Here is a 20,092-nt window from a genome sequence, read left to right on the forward strand (position 1 = left end):
TAGTCCAGAGATTTCCTGATTGATTTCTTACCTGTCAAGATAGCCAGATTCAAGGATGTCTGAAAGTCTCTATCCTGTGTAAATAAGATGACAATACTCTTTATTTTCCCTCATGACCCAACCTTTGAATCATAGAGTCATAGAATGGTAAGGTTGGAAGAGACCTCTGGAGATCATCTAGTTTAACCCTCAGCATAGCCCATACGGGGACTGAGCCCGCAACCTTGGCATTTGCAGCACCATGGTCTAACCAACTGAGCTAAACTGCCCACAAAAGGGAAGTCTCAGGCCTGGAAATCAAGGATATGAACAGAAGAACATGAATGAGTTAATTCCCTGGGCAAAAATTCCAGATGAAGTCCAAGGGATTTCCAGGAAAAGAACAGTAAGAAGTGTGGGAGTGGGAAAAAAGTAGCCATTGGGGTTTGGATCTCCTGCTGTCCTACAAAGATGACAGGCATCAAAAAACCAACAGGACCATGTTTCAGATACCTGAAATTAAACAGTGTAATGTGAAACACAAGACCAAAGTTCTTATGCTCTTCAGTTAACACAACCTAAGAAAGAGACAACTCTTCTCTTGACCCAGCAATCCATAGTGATGGTAGTACATGCATTACTGAAGAAGGCTAACTTGTCTTCCAAGAGGCTAGGGGACAAARAGGAAGCAAGAACAGAAGTAGTCCAGAGAAAATAAAGTTCTGTGGCCTTCTTCTCCAGAACACTTCTCTGATAAAGATGGATGAGCTGATAAATTGCTCAATTASCTCAATTTAGCTCAATTGCTAAGGATTTCCATCTGTAGAAACACTGGTATTTCCTCAACTGTTTCTGTGGCTTGAAGGTACCATGCAAAGGCCAGATCAACTGAACTTTTTGCCCGCTATAAACAAAGAACTGCATATCACATCAGCAATTTAAAYTCAGGAGTCAAAAATTTCTGCAAGGACCTGTAAGGTATTTACAGAATCTACTAATTTTAGATGGAAAACAAACATTACCATCTTACTATTATCTAGGCTACATGAATCTGAACAYTGGTGTAAAGAGGTCCAATAGCCTGGAAAATTCTTTCAAGAGTATATTAARTGTCTGGGGAACCAACTTCAAACTGTTCAGGAGTAAACTGTTGTCAGCTTCCTTTAAAAGTTTAATCACAGAGGACAGTAAGTGTCCTTTGCCTGTTATATCCTGAAATACAAATGGGGCCAGAAATGGGTTAGGAATATCACAGGACTAGAAAACAGTGCCAGAATTTCTAAGCAGAGCTGAACTGAAGGATGATACACCTCCCATCTGCACCTGGGTATTAGAGATAGCAAGATGGGCAGGCATAYTCTTTAACCACTGGGGAGGAAACATGCACAACGTATTGGCAGAAACTATTTCATATTTTCATAAAACCTGCTTATGAGATGCATGCCTCCTGCAGCTCACATGGCGCAAGCACTGAAGAAAAGTTGTCCTCATACTGCATGAACTCCAAGGAATGTGAAGGAAGAGCTGAAATCCTGTGAGAGATGGGATGTAGGAAGGGAAGGGCTCAGCTGCCACGGCCAGCTCCAGCACCTGAGGTCGCCATCCAGGAAGTCATCAAATGCYGAGGCACACTGAGAGATGATTCAGTCCTGTCAAGGGTCCTCAGCAGCAAATGCTTTGGTCTGCAGTATTGGGTATGACTGCTCCTAAAGTACAGCCACAGAATATGGAACTTGGGCCGAGGAAGAAAGACTGAGCAGCTCACTTAGTGGGTGGAATTAAGAGAACAGAGAAATTCACTGTCAGAGGCAGTGAATTTTTGGCTGGTTAAGATTCTCAGGTGCTGAGAAAAACAACAGAACACACCCAGACCTCACCTAGTAGTCCCTCAGTGTTGCTTTGGCCTTGGAGTTGCTGTTGTAGAGTGGGCTCAGGCCTCCCTTACAGTTGATCTTCTGGCTAAACAATTTTGGTGCAACCATGTGTTTCTTGATCAAAGGCTCTTCCCAAAGTTGCCAGAGAAACAGACAACTCAGGATGAACAGACCTGGGCCTCAATCCAACATTTTGACAATCTTAAATGCTAGTGTTACTATCACTTTTACTAGGATACTTCTCTCATTTTAGGCCACAGATATTAAATTTTGTAGGGATTTATAGCTTCCTGTTGCAACAGGAAGCAAAAAGAGCCCATATCAGTGTTATATGACAGTGAGGTACATGCCACAAGACAGAAAAAAGACCTTTAGATAGAGCCATAGAGTATGATCAGGCAAGGTATATGAAGTGTTTAGACCCATTTCTGATAAGGAAAGGAAAAGCAGGGGAGACTGTGAAAGATAGGGAGAAAGAGCAGATTCCACAAATTCAAATTTATGAAATAATCATATGAGACTCACTGGAAAGGAGAACTACATAGTCAAAGGGTAACCATAATAAACCATTCCTCAAATCTTTATGTAAGAATAAAGTGGTGAACAGATGCACAAAATTCCAAAACACCATGCTTTGTTTCTTACAGCGGTGGTTAAAAGGTGTTAGAGGCAGCTAGAATGCCTCTGTCTTTGTGCATTGAGTGTGAAGGAGGGAGGGGTAGTGCGAACAAGCTTTAACTTTTGAGACCAAAAAAATAGGAGGCTGCTCTCTTTGAATGCTTGCARTACACACTTTTCTATTAGTTTTCCATAGGTCTACCAACACATAGCACTACAACACAGTATTCCTTTGCATCCACAAAACAATTAATACYGACCCTTTGCAGTTTCATTTCTAATCAACTGCACCAACATACAAAGAGAGAATTTTTAAAAAGTGAACTTTCTCTAACTTCTCTGCACTTGAAATGGTATCCACTGTTTCATTCAGTAGAAGAAATGAATCTSTCTTCAAAACAACAGAAAAACTGAGCTTGATTATAAAGGTCTTATTTCCACAGAGGCTGACCTTTTCAAGATGTCTGATCATGTATATTCCGTTTAATCAGTGACAAAGAACTAGCAGCAAAACACTGAAAACACAACTCAGAGAGGAAAGTTAATTTATTTATCTAAAACATCAAACTAAGTTGTGATACCTTAGTTCAGTCAAAGCTTCTTCAGTTTCTTCACAAGCCTGGATTTCATAAACAAATATTCCAAGTTCATCTATCTACAAAAATAGGACGGACAATTCTTGATTTTCTTCAGATACCAAGTTAATTTACAAGTCCTTGAAGATCAGATGAAAAATAGGAAGTGATCTTTAAGACACTCCACCACATTTCCCAAGTGTACGGGAAAGGAGGAATTTTAGCCTTCTTTTGAAAGGTGCTTGGGAAGGCTTATTGCCATCTCTTGGAGACAGGGTATGCATTTACATCACCATGACTGCCATGGTACATAATCCTTGATTTCTACTTTTATGTGGCATGACCAATTATTTGAGAGTTGTAGTCCGCTGTCTCCATTCGCAGAATATATGGGATGATGCTGTCAATCTGAACATTTCCAATTAGTCCTGCAAAGAATAACTCTTCGGTAATAGCAGCACTCATCAGTCTAAGAGCTGGCAATCGGAGAAGAAGTCTAGACAGTCTGAAAAAAAGGTTTGGTAAAAAGTGTTATGCAATTCCGGTCGCACATTTTGATGTGATTCACAATTATGTTATCAGTAAGAGAACATGAAACAGTAACAAGGGTCAACGTCAGTTAAAATTTGATATAAAAACTTCATGAAAAGCATAGATAATTAAACCAATAGATTATATAATTTATGCCAGTCATATCTGTGACAGTACAAACAAAAAAGTGAATGTGCAAGTCAAAGTACATGGATTCTATAGTATGTTTGGACTTAGACAAATGATCAAATATCCCAGGAGGGTGCAATTCAAAATGAAAACATTTACAATATTTCCTTTTTAAATGCGAAGTATACTCGGGCCTTGATTTTGGAAGGCAACAGTGAGYGAGTACATATATTTTATAAGTTCACTACATGTAATTTCTTAACGAAGTTTACATATTATAAGAAATATTGCACAAATCAAGATCACAGATGCTCTGAAAAGAGAATCAAATGAGATAACTGTGCAAGTTTACACACCTGTAAGTATCATCAGGATATGCTTTTGTTACGTAGTCTTGGAACTCCATGTAGGCCTTTTCCTGAAATTTTTCAATCTGTGCTACATTTTCAAGTCCAGGGTGATCTGAAAGACACTCTACATTGTTATATTTGTTCTATATAAAATGTGCTAAAATCCATACAGATTATCTAATTGTAACCATGCTCAAATTATTATTTAGTAGCTGTTTCCAACAATTTTACTAAGACACCTCTTTAGCTCCTTTTTGACATTGATGTTTTACTTTATTTTTTATAAATACAACCAGACAGTCTAATGAGTTCAAATACATGCAGTGCTTGCAGTATTTACAACAATCTTGATGATACAGTTTTGTTCTTGGTGTTTTGGTAGAACAGCATTATTCCAGTGTATTCATATCTATTGGAATATTGTATGCATAAATAGCATTTGGATCAGAGGTGAAGAATAAAATTAGGATCAATTGAGAAAGCAAAATAAAAGGCYATGAGCCATTTATTGCCTAACAACTCCAAAAGAAACGTTTTTCAGCTGTCTGGTGCAGAATTTTCCAAGGTGCTAAATAATTTCAGCAATGACTTAAAAACTTGAAATTTAACTCTTGGTAAAAAGAAAGGGTATTAATCCAAGTGCCAATTCACATTTGGAAATTACTSTCTCCTACTTCTGAACATTTTACGTGGTCTATCATTTATTAWGTATCTGGTTTAATGCAAGTATATTATTGTCATAATATCCTGACAAATCACAAACAATCACTCCTCCTCTCCAAATATTTATCTTGCCTTCACCAAACCCAGGAATTTTTGGTCTAGCTCTACAGCTATGGAAGCGTTCCAAGCAGTTTAGCAGTTACGTGATACATTCGATTCCCCATAACCCACCATTTCACAGATAAGTATCTTCTCTTGTCTAATAATTCAGTCATTCCTTATCTCCAGAAACCTGACAGAAAGCATGACTTCAAATTAATGCAGAGAACAAGAGGTTAGCAAGGTTGTAAAGAAGCAACATATTTTGAAGAGTTTCTACATACATGCAATGTATGTTGCTTCACGACATTGCTTTTGGAGCAACATCAGAAACAACTTCCCAAAACAGTAGTTTGAAGAACACTACTGGTTTGCTCATAGCCATTTATGAYGATGCAAAGCCTTCTAGGAACTCCTTTGCACTCACCGCTTTGTGTAAGGCTGTCTTATGACTATCAAACAGCTGGCTTGGCACAGCAGATTTTCATTAATCTTCCAGTCTCCAGCAACAGAATACAAATCAGCAGGGACCATTAAAGCTGACATTCTTTCTTTGGGACTCTGCTGCATGTGCAGCCCAGCCCCATCCTGTAGGGGAGCATTAAAATCCCCAATATTGTAATATTTGGCCTGTGAATCATTGCCAGAACATCTCTTCTGCTCARGGTACTGGCATATGTTATCATGACTTTGAGAGATACGAAGATTTTTTAATGCAGCTTACAGAATCAAAAATATTGGCTATGAGACAGTACATGAGTATTAAAGCAACTACACATACTTAGGTATGTGATCTGAKGCCACGTAAGCTGAAGAAAACTCAGCTCAGTGATGTGGCCTGATAGTCTTTCCTGAGATCTTTTTCCCTCCTATCTTTTGTATTGTTAAATGTAATTGGAAGGAGACAAACTAATTTCAGACTAAACAAATAAGTAAATATTGTTTTGCAAATATAAGCTTTCTAGGAAAATGTTTTCTAACAGGACTGATTTCTTCAAATATGCCAATAGATTCTGCCATAAAACCTAGCAGACACAGTGCTAGAAGAACAGGCTTGAGGTATTCTTCCATCATTTCCTTTCTTTTCTGGAGCAGCCTTCAGAGCTCCAGGAATGGTTTGAAAGGACTGTTTTGGGATAACCAACATCTAAAGTAGAAGTCAATCTACTGAAAGCATGATTTACTACAATTAAGCATTCACTCTCTCCTCCTTCCCCCTTAAAGAAAGCCCTAGCTCTTCAAGTAATAGTGAAAGTTCAGACAAATGTGAAGTCCTTAGCAGGAAAGGACTCTAATATTGCAATTAGATCCATCGTAGCTACTGGTTATCAAAAAAAAAAAAAAAAAAAGTTCCTGTGCTTTAGCACACTGTAAAAGCAAGCACATAAAAACATGCAAGATTCTCCCAGTCATGATGACTGAGATGAAGGATTAGGTTCTATAGCGAAAACACTCAGACTGATTTTCCTTTAGAGATCCAGAATAAGAAGGAAGTCTCTCTAGAATACCTTCTGGGAATTTCTTGTCTTTACTGTAGGGTTCTGGCATTACTTATACTGCTTCTTATTTGCAAGAAGTCCTTTCACCTCAAAAGTCTTCCATTAATGCAATATTAAAAGAGGAAATGGAAGATAGGCAAAGTTTTGCTATGCACTTAGGTGATTTCCATGGATTTCTGCTGATGCTGCCACTTTCACTGGGAGATGTGGATCCTCTTTGGAGAAAGAGAAATTACCATATATGAAAAGACTCATGTAAATATGAGGGAAATTGCAAAGCAAGAACTCCACAATTCTTATATACATATATTGTTTATGTATATGTGTGTGTATGCACGTATGTAAGAAAATCTGCTTGAAATTTACATTTTGGAAGCGTCCCAGATCCAGAAGTTTTTCCTGCCTCAACTTATCTCTCTCTGAAAAAATGAGCTGCCACAGACTAGAAGACAGTTCTTCTGAAATCTAATAAATCTAATAAAACTGACAAGAACCAAGTACCCATTTTATGCCAGATTTATGCTGAATTCTCCTGCCAGAGCCCTTTCTCTCATGGGATAGATTTTTAGAAAAACTGGTACTTTAAGAAATATTTGTTCTCTTTGAAGAACTTTTATTTAGTATTTTAGTAATCTCCATCAATTTGATGTTGCACTGTGGCCAGCATGACTGCTATACCACGGAGTAGATGGAGTGCCTCTGAAGTCAAGCCATACTTTGTAACCTTTCCCTATGCACCTAGAGAAAATTTTAGTTAAAAGAATGACCCATTACAAACCCTATGGTTTTTGAAGAAATTGTCATTTTCCAGTCTTCATAACCTATACCGATTAACGTTACATACAACAGCAGTCTTCACTGTCAATGAAAAAAACATTCAAATATCCTTATTTGGTATTCTAATTTGAAGAACCTACACTACAGACAGAAGGTAGTCACTAAGATTAAGACAGCATTTTAAAATTCACTCTGGTCTTTTCTTTGGGACATCAGTGTCTAAAGAAAGTAGAGTAATGAGGAATAAGCTGTTGATGCTTTTAAAAATTTCTAATGCAAAATGGAGTGACTGAAGATTTACTTTCTAAATGTGAAAGTGAAAAATTCCTGGAGATACAAAAGTATTTTAAGTTTATATAGCTTCCTTTTATCCAAAGGTGTTTTCTTGTTCTTATTTTAAATCTAAGCTCTGAATTATGACTCTAAGACCTGGAATATATTGGAGATTTTTTTAAAATTAATTTTACAGTTTTCTACAGTCTGCCCAGGCATATGTGTTATGTAATCTAACTGATCAATTATTAACTATTTTAACTAGAGGACCCTTCCTTCTCCATATTGTGGACTTCTCTCTCAGAAGGAGAAAATAATTACTTTATTGTCTAAAGTGTGCCCATAATCCTTGTTTACAGTATATTATTTAAATACTAGTCAAAAAATAGAAATAGCAATGTAAAGGAATTTTTGTAGCGTCAATCACCATATTCAGAAAGGTTTTATACACTTATTTTCATAATATCCAGGTAAAATGAGGTGATATATTACTATAATTTTACATGTGGGGAAACAAGACTCGGAGAGATTGTGTTTCATACATTAAAAACTCAAATTCACCTCAGTGTGTGTGGGGGGGGATATCAAAGGCAGAGGCAAGGTTAAAACTTAAAAGTTCCAAAGCAGCTTTCATCATCAAGCTCTCTCCATTAAAAGATTAACCTTCCTCTTTCTACAATCCTCTGCTTCATTCATTACACACYTTCCAGGATTCCTCAACAAGTGAAGCAGGGATCCTACAGTAACTGTAGTGGCATATAATGAAATGGGTAGAAGTTATATGGCAAAAAATAGCATACAGATAAATAATTCATGACTATCATCATACTGTTTTTGTACAGTGCTTAGCAGAGCTAGAATCTGATTCTGAAAAAACAAAGATTTTAGGTATTACAAGTGAGCTAATCTCAGTTCCCACTCAGCCTACTTATCTGATGTTACCGCCTCAATTTCAAAAAATTTGTTTTCAACTCTTCACCTTTTTGTCACCCCTTAAAAAATATTTTAAAAAATGTATTTAAAAATATGTCTTTGTGGAAAACATAGCAAATTTTCAGTAGAGAGTTTTAAACAGACTTTAAATACACCACTGAAGACTTTGTAGTCATAGTAAAAGTATAAAGTTCTTAAAATTCTTAAAGTTTTACATTAAGAATAATTACATACCGGGACTGAAGAGGACGATTGCTTTCAAATAAGCATATTCATATCCATCCAGGCAAAGCTTAACCATACTGTTACAGAACTCTTGCAGTTTGAAGATATGCTCCATTACTAGTTTTCCTCTGTCTGTTGGCAGCTTATCTAACTCAACACACACAAAATATAAAAACCCYGAAGTCAATACATATGCAAAAATGTAGTCATGCTGGATTTTTTTTAAAAAATAAATGCGTTCATCACTTGTATCAGATTCAAACAGCAAGAAGTCTAAGCCATATTTAGACTCGTATAGTAGGACTGAATAATCTAGAAACTAATTGTGATTAGGAGTATCACCATTTTTTTTAAAAAAAACATTGCTGCTGCAGATCTGTGCGCTACATCAATGAGGAAGATTGGTGTACAGTTTCATGGGTTACTTTAGTCAAAGATTACGTTATTGCTGAAAAMGATGATGTCCCAAATGAGTTCTTTAGTTCCTTCATTATAAAAGAGGAAAAAAATATAGTTTAGTTTTTCTACCAGCCTGTTTTTGCATAGCATTGAAGACAGTGAATTTTCATACATTTAACAACTCTAAAAACCAGTTAGCCTGAAAAACTATATTTACCTTATTAAAAATGTGTTAAGCTATGAACAGATGAAGACTACATTATTTTTGACTGATTAGCTTTTAGAGTTGAGAGGCTTSTGGGCATTAACAAGCACACAAAGAATATTAAGTAGAAGACTCCATGTATTTCAGTTTGAATACCCCGCAAAAGAGTRTTTCCTTCACTATACAGTAAATTAAACAGTAGGTCAGCTGGCATCTTTCATTTGAATGAAAAACATGCAAAGGATCTGTATCTGCAGAATATACGATTAGTAAGGAAGGAAGTATGTTCAGTGTAAATCTGCCAAGAAGACTTGTATTTCCCCAATTAGCCACAGTGATGTAACAGCAATTAAATAGGTGATTTTGATGAGAGATACATTTAAGAAATCAAGAATGCCTCCAAATGAAATTCCAGAGTTTTGCCCCCCCAGGAGTACAAAGATTTCTTATAGACTGCTTCTTAAAAATATTGTGTGGGAAACCAAAGGTTCAGTTACTTGTGATTAGACTAAAACATGGACATAATCTAACTGGTAATAAGCCCTCTTGATCTCAGAAGCAGACAGCAGAAATCGGTACCTATGGATAGACAATGTTGAATATGTAGCCATGGGTTTTTGCTGCATGTTGGGGTAATTCTGATGATCTCTGTGAATTAAGGCATCTGACATTGTCATCTAATGTGAAAAGTACATACTCTCCATTTTTCTTCTATGAATGAAGCTCAAGGAACCAGACTTGGGAAGCCTTCACAATTGTAGAAGACATTATCAGTTTTTAAGAACTGGCCCTTAAAAGACAAGTCTTCTGTGTTTTAAATAGGCATGTAAATCTGAACTACAAACAGAATATCTTCAAAAATACGGGAAGAGCACAGCTTACAGGATGTTGCAGCAGAGACAGGATTGGGCAGGTAAGTCAGAACAAGTTTTGAACCTTGATCAGATTCTAATAAAAGACTTTAGAAATATTTCCTTTGGCTTTAAAGTCTTTTTAAAGAAGGAGTTGAGACCTGCGGTACTGCCAAAGATAGTATAGAGCATTCCGGTCATCTACAAGCAGTAGAGGCAAATTTCAAAAGACAAACAAACCTCAAAGTCATTTTAAAAACCAAGACCATCACATGCAATGAAAGATGCAATATCCATGAAATACAGATAGTAAATATCTATGAAATACAGATAGTAATGAGCAGCTAAACTTGCGCTTAGCTAACTGTAGTCTAAAACTAGTATACAGAAGTGAACAATCCCAGTTATGTAAAGAAAGTACATGAAGAAGGCAGCATTTGGTTGCTTTGTCTCACAGCTATGAACAGCAAGGAAGGGTTAAGTCAGTCTCTACTCTGCACACTTAGTACAAAGGATGCATATTCACAGTACATTTATGTTCTTAAAAATAATGCTGTGCTGAAATATTCCTATTTTGAGTGGAGGTATACTAAGAGCAGAATTCTATTAGCAACTACAAAGACGTGATTTAAAAAAGCAGTAAATATCAACTTACGTTAGGCTAGTAAACATTAGTCTAGAATAGCTAAATATAGTTCTAGAGGAAGTATTAGCATAGCTTTCAGAAAATTGCTAAGAATTTCCATCTTGTGGACTATATTTTCTATTATTATTTTTTCTCAATACTACTCACTAAGCTCTACAAAGAATAAATTTACAATAAATTGAAAGATAGTAATCAACTTCTGCACAGTTCAGAACGTAAAAACTATGAAGTTACTTTGCAGATCTGGGAATACAGACAATATGTACCTTACCTTGCTGTAAACTGCCATGAAGGTGATTAACAAATGCAGTTAATATAGTGGCCACATTCATCACTTGTGAACATTGTGCAAGACCAAGTGTAAAAAGTTCATTCCAGCAGGCTTTTACTAAAGATATGCTGTTATCCTGTCTATTAAAAAATACAATAATTTCACTTAATAGGACCAGCCATTTGTATTTATATACTTTTTCTAATTTAAAGAACACTTAATGAAATATGCACCTCATTCAATCATTGCAACCAGTTCCAAAATAAAGCCCCAAACCAAAAGTATTATTTTCATGCTAGAATTAACATACTTGTTTTAAAGTAACATTTGTATAGAAAACATTTTGTTTGAATGATCTAAAAGGCAATAGATCTCTATCCCAAAAGCAAGTTAAGTTACCAAATGACAACTACCAAGGCATATTCCATCATACTAGTCTTAATGGGATTTACACTAATTTTTAGATACCATTTACATGGAAGAATGAAAARGTTTACATTCTTCCTGCATTGTGAGTGTAGAATAACTACACAAAGGTCTATTTTTTTACTTGAAATACGGYAGGGGAACTTTTTTCTTGGTGGACTTTTTAATTAAAAATAAGAATGCACATGTGAAATGGAATACATGAGATCAAGTTCCTAAACTTCTAGACTGCTATCTTCTGTAGCCCTTCCATGTTTGGTATCAGGCTTGAAATTGGGACCTCAAGGAACAAACAGAGGTTGTGAGGATTGGTTTGTTGTATGAATTAGTCCTTAAATTAAGCTTCATGTGTAGTGAATTTTCTTTCACCAGCTGAAGCCTAAAATTAGGTATGTCAATCCATATAGTAACCTAATGTTCAGTAATGCCGAGCATCTCTAACTCATAGAGCTCAACAGGAGCTCAGTACCTGAAAAAAAAAAACTATCAGTGAGAAGTCCAATTCAGGTTCCAAGTTCCACAGTTTTAGCCAGTAAATATAAAAAAAGGAAAGTTATAAGAAGCAAAGACCTATTGAAGATCAAAAGCATATTAAAGCTAGGATTTCAACTACAAAAATATGATAGAATGGATTTTTACAAGAATGTTAGTGCAATCTTAAGTGATTTATTGTAATATTATTTATATGCCAAATGACTGATTAGAGTTGTCCTACAGTGGACACAGAGAGCTCATCTAGGTCAGTATTTTTAGTGTGATCCAATTCTTGTTATGCTGTGATACTACACGTGCATCTCCTATGCATATTTGTTGTGCCCCCTTTCACCTCTTGTCAAAGAGACTGTGCTGAGGTACAGTGAAAATACAGTGTATTGGCTACTCAGCTGATATGTGTTCACACAGACAACCATATCATCTAGAACTACTTTATAGGCTCATCAACCTTAGACCAGAACTAGCTGATCAAAGTTACGCAGCCTCAAAGCACTATGGGGCGTAACCAGCTTGATTTAGGTTTCAGTAGGACTCCCTCTTGCCCTACACAGGTTCTTGTGCAGAAGATGAGCTAAGCAGTAACCCAATATCATTAACTAAATCAGCGTGACAAAGATAACTATCTTGCTGAGAAAGGAATCWCTGCCTGAGGAAGGAACCACTTGGATAAAATTATCTGTCTTCCTTATAAAACTATTACTGTGGTTTTGCTCTGGCTCATCAACTCCTCTCAATTACTAGTACCAAGAATTTCTTTTCCCTTGAAAATTGAAATGAGTCACCCTGCTAGAAGTTAAAATTACAGTACACAATGTGCTCAAGTTTAAAAAGCTGCATTAATTTTTTTTTAAAAAAAATTCCACTTGAAAACATGGTTAAGATTTTAAGCTTTTCAAAACGCAAATTGTATATTCATGTTAAACGGAGTTTAAATATACTGTTGCCCATGATCTTGATTGGGGCTGGAAATGCTAGCAGAGGCGAGTATTTTAATACAGCCTTCTCCTCCAAATATCTTGGGAAGTAACGTACTCAAAAAAAAAAAAAAAAAAAAAAGCAGATTTTCTAAAAGTATTTCTATTTCACTTGCTAAGAATTTTTTCTCTGAAAAGACTTACGTGCAACTTTTTTTAAAAAAAATCATTCTTTTACACAGTTTTKTAGCATCTCTGTGTTACAAAAGTCTTTGTAAAATGAACAATGATGTAATTCACTGTGTTTGTTTGCTACRTACTTCAAAACACAGGACAACAGCTTACATTAAAAACTGAACATTATGTTTATGCTTTTACCTGCCCTTTTCCCTATGTTGTTTTATTTTATAGAATTTTACTGTTTCTTTCCCCAAAACATAGGCTTCAATTACACACAATACAGTATTTCTCCTTAAACAACGTACAATCATTTCGCTTAAACATCCAAGTAAATACAAATGGTAATCTTGAGTCATCCTGACTTTGACTAGCTGTCTTGAAAAGGGGACAAACGCTCCATTTAAAAAGGAATTCTCTTTGTTACCACAGAGTCATAATCTATTTTGATACTGAATTCAAGAAAAACACTTTAGATGAGAACAGAGAAGGACAGGAAGAGATTTCTGATGAAGACTAACTGGATTTGTACTCCATTTGTGTCACAGCTGATATACTATCTTTACTGATAAGTAAAGTTTGATAAGTCTTCATAAAATGACTTCTGAAAGTAACAGAAATTACTTTTCCCTAGTCAGCAATGTGCTACTACGCAGCTTAAGAATTTTAGGTGACACACTAAATTCTGCTGGGAAAAAATGGACGTTAATTGCAGACAGAATGATAAAAATTCCTTTCAGCTTACAGCGACAATTTGTTTTTGGAAATTCCCTGGCAATTAAACAATTCTGAAGGCTTACTGAACCTAGCTAACATTTTTCCCATATAGTTAAGTAAAGGCAAAATTAATACAACTAATTCACCTACAACAACAGCAATATTTGGGGCTCCAGAGAGCTGCCTGATAAGCACCTTAAGTCCAGGACGTATTCACACGTGACAGGAAGTCTGATTTACTGAAAAATTATTAAAAAAATTGCAGCATGCAGACATTTGATCTTTACAAATCTATCCCTTTTTTCTTCAAAACCCAATCAAAGTAACTAAATTTGGACTGAAGTTGGGAGTAATTTTGAATCAGTAGATTTACCTTCATGATGAAGATCTATAAGACATTTTAAATAAATGGTTTTATATTTTAAAATGACCCTGAAAAAGACAGTAAAAATAGCCAATTAAAAAGTGGATATTCACAATACAAGARAATAAAAAAAACTGAACACTTACCCTAAAGCTTGGAAAGATGGAATGGAACGTGCCCAGTGCATGGACAAGAAAAGCAATCTGGAGGCAGATTCGCAGATGTAGTGAACGTTCAGATATTCRGGCATAGGAGAAGGCATGGTGAGCTGTTTTTTTTTTTTTTTTAAAAAAAGGCATATATCAGTTATTTTACTTTCTTCATGTAAAAATGTAATTAGAAAAATCAGTCTTCATGTTTCTTTTAGAGGAAAAAAAGGTAAAATTGTTTTAAAAGTAAACACAGGATAATCCTGAAACATAATCAAATGGCTGCCTTTGTTCCACATTAGCCACACCGTTATATCTAATGCAATTACAAAGCAAKAAAGAAAGGGCAAAAATTTTCAATCTTAAATAAGGATTAATGCCTGGAACACCTGGAGATGGAAAATCCCCAGTAAATCTCAAATTTTGAGGTATTCACAAAAGACTAAAAGTTTTAGAAGAATTACTGTAATTAGAATCATTTACGAAGTTTCTTATGTTTATAAATAGAGAGATAAATATATTAAAAAACATACAAATATTGAGGCACCATACCTTTTCATATCTAGCCTGAGAGTAAGTGGCCTGAAAAATTAGGGGAACTGCCACAATTACTACTTGGAGTTTTTTGGGAGCAGAGAGGGGATCCTATCTCACAAAAGACCTTTGGTTTGTAGTTTTAATTATTAGTTTACGAAGTTATGTTTTGGTATGCGAATAAAATACCTATATAGGGAGCTGCCCAAGTCCTAAAACAGTAATCAAGATGCACCAGAAATGACCCTTCTGAACTTATATGAGTAAAATCAGTGTTTTTTCCTGCACATGCTTTCTTCATCCATATAGAGAAACCAGTATTTGACCTCAAATTGCTAATTAYGGTGCTGTAGTTTTATTCTCAGAAGTTAATTCTTCGTAACATAATGGTTCAGCGAAGATTATTAATAAAACCTGTCATTTTGTTCTAAAATTAACATTAGAGGTATGTTTATTTGAGGGATCAAAACATGCATTGATGAGAGGGGCAAAGCTGAACGCGGTGGCTGATGCTGAAGAAACTTGTGGCTAAGTGAGCTTTTCGATTTGTCCACGAGTAACAGGAAGATGAAAAAAAGATGAAAGAATTTCTGCAGGCTTATGAAATGAGAAAAAGTTAGAAAATATTTGTTTCGCTAATAAAGAAATCAGATTTTCCCTAATGACTTAAGTCTATTAATGCCATACTAATATAGAATATATACACAAAGGAGAAACTGCAACAAATGCATTTAGGAACCTCAATATCCAGTTACAGAACACATTACATTTGTCTGTTAATGAGTAAGAATGTGGATGCTGATTCTGCTTTGCAAGACACTTGTCCATTTAAATCCCTTTGCAATGATTGCTATTGTTTTTAAGGTGCAAGACTACAGAATAAACACTGTAGCTAAAGCTCTGAAGAAGGCTGTTAATTTTCTCAAACAACTAGTTAATCATTGAACAAAAGCAATGCATTCATCAGAACTCCATGCCAATACTTTAAAGAAATGTCTTCAAAGAAATTTAAAAAAAGACTTAATCAAATCATGAATGATTTTGTATCACTAACTTAAAATGGTCATAAATAATATATAATAATTCAAAAGTATTAAGTACCCTGAATGCCACGTGTGCATCACTGAGTAGTGGCCCCTCTATTTCAACGATATTCATGCTTGTTTCTCCACCAATCAGCTGTACACTGGCTTCAATACTTTCAGAGTTTTGGCATGCTGCACTCTCTCCTGGATTTAATGCTTTTGCAAGAGTATCAAATGCCCTGTAAGATTTAAAAAAAAAAGGGGGGGGGAGGAGGGAGGGAGAGGGAGCAAATTCATTTTAGAGAATGTTTCAATTTAGAAGGAACCTTCACATCTGCAAGCAGTATTGAGATGTCTGTTTCAAACAACCAGAAATGGAAAATAAGATACAATAACATACTTTTSCTACATTCTACCTCATAGAATCCCGAAGAACACCAATTACAATGTCTCCAAAAACAAACTGGCAGCAGCTCCTGTTCACACTAGTTGCCAACAAATTCACAGTTTTGACATATTGACTGAGCTGGTGAATCACAGTTTGCCTTTCAGGATCTCTTTAGTGGTGTTTACTGAGAATGTTGGCATGACTGTTTTGAGCTCATGATCATCAGACTGTTGTTAAAGCAACTTAATGCACATGTAAATTGTATAGATTTTTGCCACTATGAAGCACAAACAGGAAGAGTAATTTTTTTCTGGCTTTTTCATATCATGAACTGTTGTTATGTTATTCAACTTAATTTGAAAAAATTGCTTCTAAATATATAGGAGAAAGTACTTTCATACTTTCAATACCACCCTTAGTGTCCTCTAATCCAGGGCACTGACTCCTGCAAAGACATGCACAAACATTACTCGTGAGACTCCAGGATAAGCAGAGATATGTTACCCATCATTTTGCTGCCTGATAATAATAAATAAAAAGGAACACCTGTATATATATCATCATTTCATTGTTCTTCTATGCGCAAACACACCTGAGAACCAAAACCGACATATCCACTCATCACAGATAGACGGTCAATCAGTGCCTGCAGACAGATGATTTATCCTGAGAGTAGTATCACTTGCATACAAAGTATCATACAAAGTATGAAAAAATTCATGCACAGACATTTACAAACTTTATGAAAGCTGATTATCAGCCTGTATGTAGAGCTGATTCTCAATTTGTGCAGATACATTTATTACCACAGAATCTAAAATCACTTTCAAAAATTCTACTACCTAATTTACCCTTAAAGTAAGTAGCTGAACTCTGCCCACCTCCTCTTCCTCCACATTCTCTTGCCACCTGAATGTACTAATGTGCTAAAAACCTAAATAGTTACTTACTATTTTTACCATAATTGTTTACAATCAAAAGAAACAACACAATAAACCAGCTGCTGACAATGCTTCAGGCTTGAGGTGGCAAATGAACTGAAATAGGTTTTGGTCCCACACTTGCCTGTACACCTTTATTTTACCGCATGAAGGTGACTGCGGCATGCACAAGTGGATTAAGTGGATATAGCCGGGAAATCTTGTCTCAGCTATATGGAAAGCAGGCATAAAGGGAAGGCACTCATGTACAAGCATTAAAAGTTACACTGTCTGTCTTCTGCTAAGGAATCTCAGTTTAAGGTCCTGTGACTCACACTTGGCAGCATCATGTAGAGCGGGCAAAATCAGCAGCTCAATGGCAGCTGCTCAGGAAAGACAGAGTATCTTCAGAGCTCCTTGCACTTAGCAGGATAATTTTATATTTCTTTCATAGCAGGGACAGAAATGTAAGATAGGAAAAAGATTTCTCTTTTCCCCCAAAAAACTGCTTCCCTGAGTCTGCTGCTGCCAGAGTGACTATTGGTAGAATAAGCCAAAGCAGCCACCACAAATGTCACTGCCAATCCTTTATTTGTTCTAGTTTAAGCTAAAGTATTTTTTTAAGTACTTTGGGCAGGTACAGCTATTAACCTGGTATGTTCACCATACTCTGTTTCCAATTTATTCTTTGAATGGTTGCTTTTAAGGAAATTTACTCCTTTCTATATCATAATTTTGCAGCAATAAGCCCATTGTTTTTATTAGTCACTGTTTCCTGAGAGCTCACCATTYGGGTTATAATTAACTTTAAAACACATAGTATTAATATTTTTTGTTAGAAACAAGTTTGATTCCCTTTTCATCCACCTCATTCACTAACGGATACACAGGACTATTGATAAGCTGTAAAAAATAAACACAGATAATGAAGCAATTAGAGGACAAAGGCATATAACATTACAACATAAAAGCAGCTGAATGCTAGCAACGAAGTTGTAGACTAAATTTTTCACAGCAAAGTGAAAGCTTTGCTATTGTAGCTGCAAGCAATGGAATATAATAAAATACATGAAAAACAATGATAAAATCTGCTTCTTGAATCCCCTCATTTTCTTCAGCAAACACCTGTGTATGTTAGATGAAACTGAGGYAATCCAGGCAAGGAAATCAATGATTTGGACCAAAATTTTAGCTTCTCTTTGGGTAACAATTTTGCTTCCACAGGAGCATTTGACTTGAAACTCCCTATTGGAAATGTATTAGTTAACCTATTAGAAATGTGTAGGTATTATGCTGTGTCAGAGCTCTTTTGAGCTCTCTSGCTGAGAGAACTTTATAGCTTTTCACAGACAAATTTTTAAAACTGAACAGGAAAACGGAAGCTGGCAAAAGCAAGTGCCTGGAAGTGCCTGGAGATAAAGACATGAAAGATTACTGTGCAACCTAGTATTTGCGTCTTCCTGAACACCCGTAACATTAAAGTTTATCAGCATATACTACGATATTCCTTACACAGCACGTTCTTTACCTAGGAGAACACAGCAAAGGTCCAATCAGTAACTTGCACTGACTTTCTAAGCAGCATATAAACAAAAAGGAGCAGAACAAATGTATTCTACTTGCCATACAGAGTACTAGAGCCTACAGTGGGAAACCATGTGCCTCAGTCAGAACAAGCTACTCCACTATAATACCAGTATTTTTCCCTTGACTGCACAGGCATGTTTTCAACTAAGAATGCATAATACGGATGTTATGCACAAATTAATATTGTTGGAACAGCTGTCAGGATCCTGCACAAGACGACAGCCAAGGAAGAATGTGGCTGTAATTGGAAGGATAACTGAATAAGCAGTATGCACAGTATCTTACATACACACTCACCAAAATGGCTCAGTTAAAATCAGTCTAAGAAACAAATTCATAAGATATACAGTGAATGCACTTGTATTGACAGTGGGCATTAATTTGAGTTCTTCTGTACAGAAAGAAAATAGTTTGCAAACTTTTAAGGGGACTAACACTTACAGTATTAAACTAATTATACAGACGACACCTCTAAGAAACATTTTCCAGGACGATACAAAGTACTAACAGGGCTGCACAAGATCTAATAAGACCCATTAATAAGGACAATCAAAAGGTAAGATTTACATTAAAATTAAATCCAATTAACAACTAGAAGTATTTATTCTCAAACTTAACTTCTTCATGATTTTACTGTGAAGGATTTTCACAGAATCACAGAATGATTGAGGTTGGAAGGGACCTCTGGAGATCATCTAGTCCAACCCCCCAATCAAGCAGGGTGACCTACAGCATGGTAGACAGGGTTGCATCCAGGCAGGCCTTGAATGTCTCCAGAGAAGGAGACTCCACAACCTCTCTGGGCAACCTGCTCCAGCGCTCTGTCACTCTCACAGGGAAGAAGTTCTTCCTTATATTCAGGTGGAGCTTCCTATGTTTCAGTTTGTGCCCGCTGCCTCTTGTCCTGTCACTTGGCAGCACTGAAAACAGTTTGTCCCCGTCCCCTTGACACCCTCCCTTAAGGTGTTTATAGACATTGGTAACATCCTCTCCCTGTCTTCTCTTCTCCAGGCTAAACAGGCTAATTAATCTGCAACACAAGCTCAGTCTGCTGTTGCTACTATTTTGATGTAGATAAATGATTTGATGATTTAATTAATGATCTTAACTGACAGAGAAATTCTCAAAAAGAGGAGTATTTTCAAGGGTAACATGCCTTACCTTGTAACGTCACTACTAACTTGCTCTTCTTGCTGGAGTTCAGATAATGATGCATCTCCGTTACTTAAACTCTCAATCATAGACAGCTCAGTACTGCTTTGAGACATGTCTTTGGATTTACTTAGATTTGCTAATGATGTCACCACATTTGCCAGTGTGCTTAAATCTCCTTGACATGCTTCAACCTGAGAGAAAGGTACAGTGTTTACATACTGGCAACAGTTAACTTGCATTAGAAGAATCTAACTTTCACACTAAGTAGTGAAGAACTGAGCTTGTGAATAGACCTCTAAGAAAATTGTTGTTTCCAATAAATGGGTAATCATACTGCAGCAATT

At 36.1% G+C, this 20,092-nt stretch overlaps 1 protein-coding gene across 6 annotated transcripts in view; it reads right to left on the reverse strand.

Annotated features, from left to right (window-relative positions):
* Positions 1 to 2,999: 2,999 nt before the first annotated feature.
* Positions 3,000 to 20,092, reverse strand: part of NR2C1 (nuclear receptor subfamily 2 group C member 1) — a 52,956-nt gene continuing 35,863 nt past the window's right edge. For all 6 annotated transcript variants that reach the window (XM_085321336.1, XM_085321332.1, XM_085321333.1 and 3 more), the window contains 7 exons: positions 19,755 to 19,939; positions 15,775 to 15,937; positions 14,137 to 14,258; positions 10,898 to 11,037; positions 8,535 to 8,672; positions 4,063 to 4,168; positions 3,000 to 3,551 (listed from right to left, as the gene is read on the reverse strand). In XM_085321336.1, the coding sequence (XP_085177462.1) occupies positions 3,377 to 3,551; positions 4,063 to 4,168; positions 8,535 to 8,672; positions 10,898 to 11,037; positions 14,137 to 14,258; positions 15,775 to 15,937; positions 19,755 to 19,939 (1,029 nt within the window). In that variant the 3' untranslated portion in view covers positions 3,000 to 3,376. The remainder of the gene's footprint in view (positions 3,552 to 4,062; positions 4,169 to 8,534; positions 8,673 to 10,897; positions 11,038 to 14,136; positions 14,259 to 15,774; positions 15,938 to 19,754; positions 19,940 to 20,092) is intronic.

Source organism: Rhea americana, unplaced genomic scaffold (assembly GCF_003343005.1).
Source record: "Rhea americana isolate MKP2758 unplaced genomic scaffold, rheAme1 scaffold_69, whole genome shotgun sequence".
Lineage (NCBI taxonomy): Eukaryota > Metazoa > Chordata > Aves > Rheiformes > Rheidae > Rhea > Rhea americana.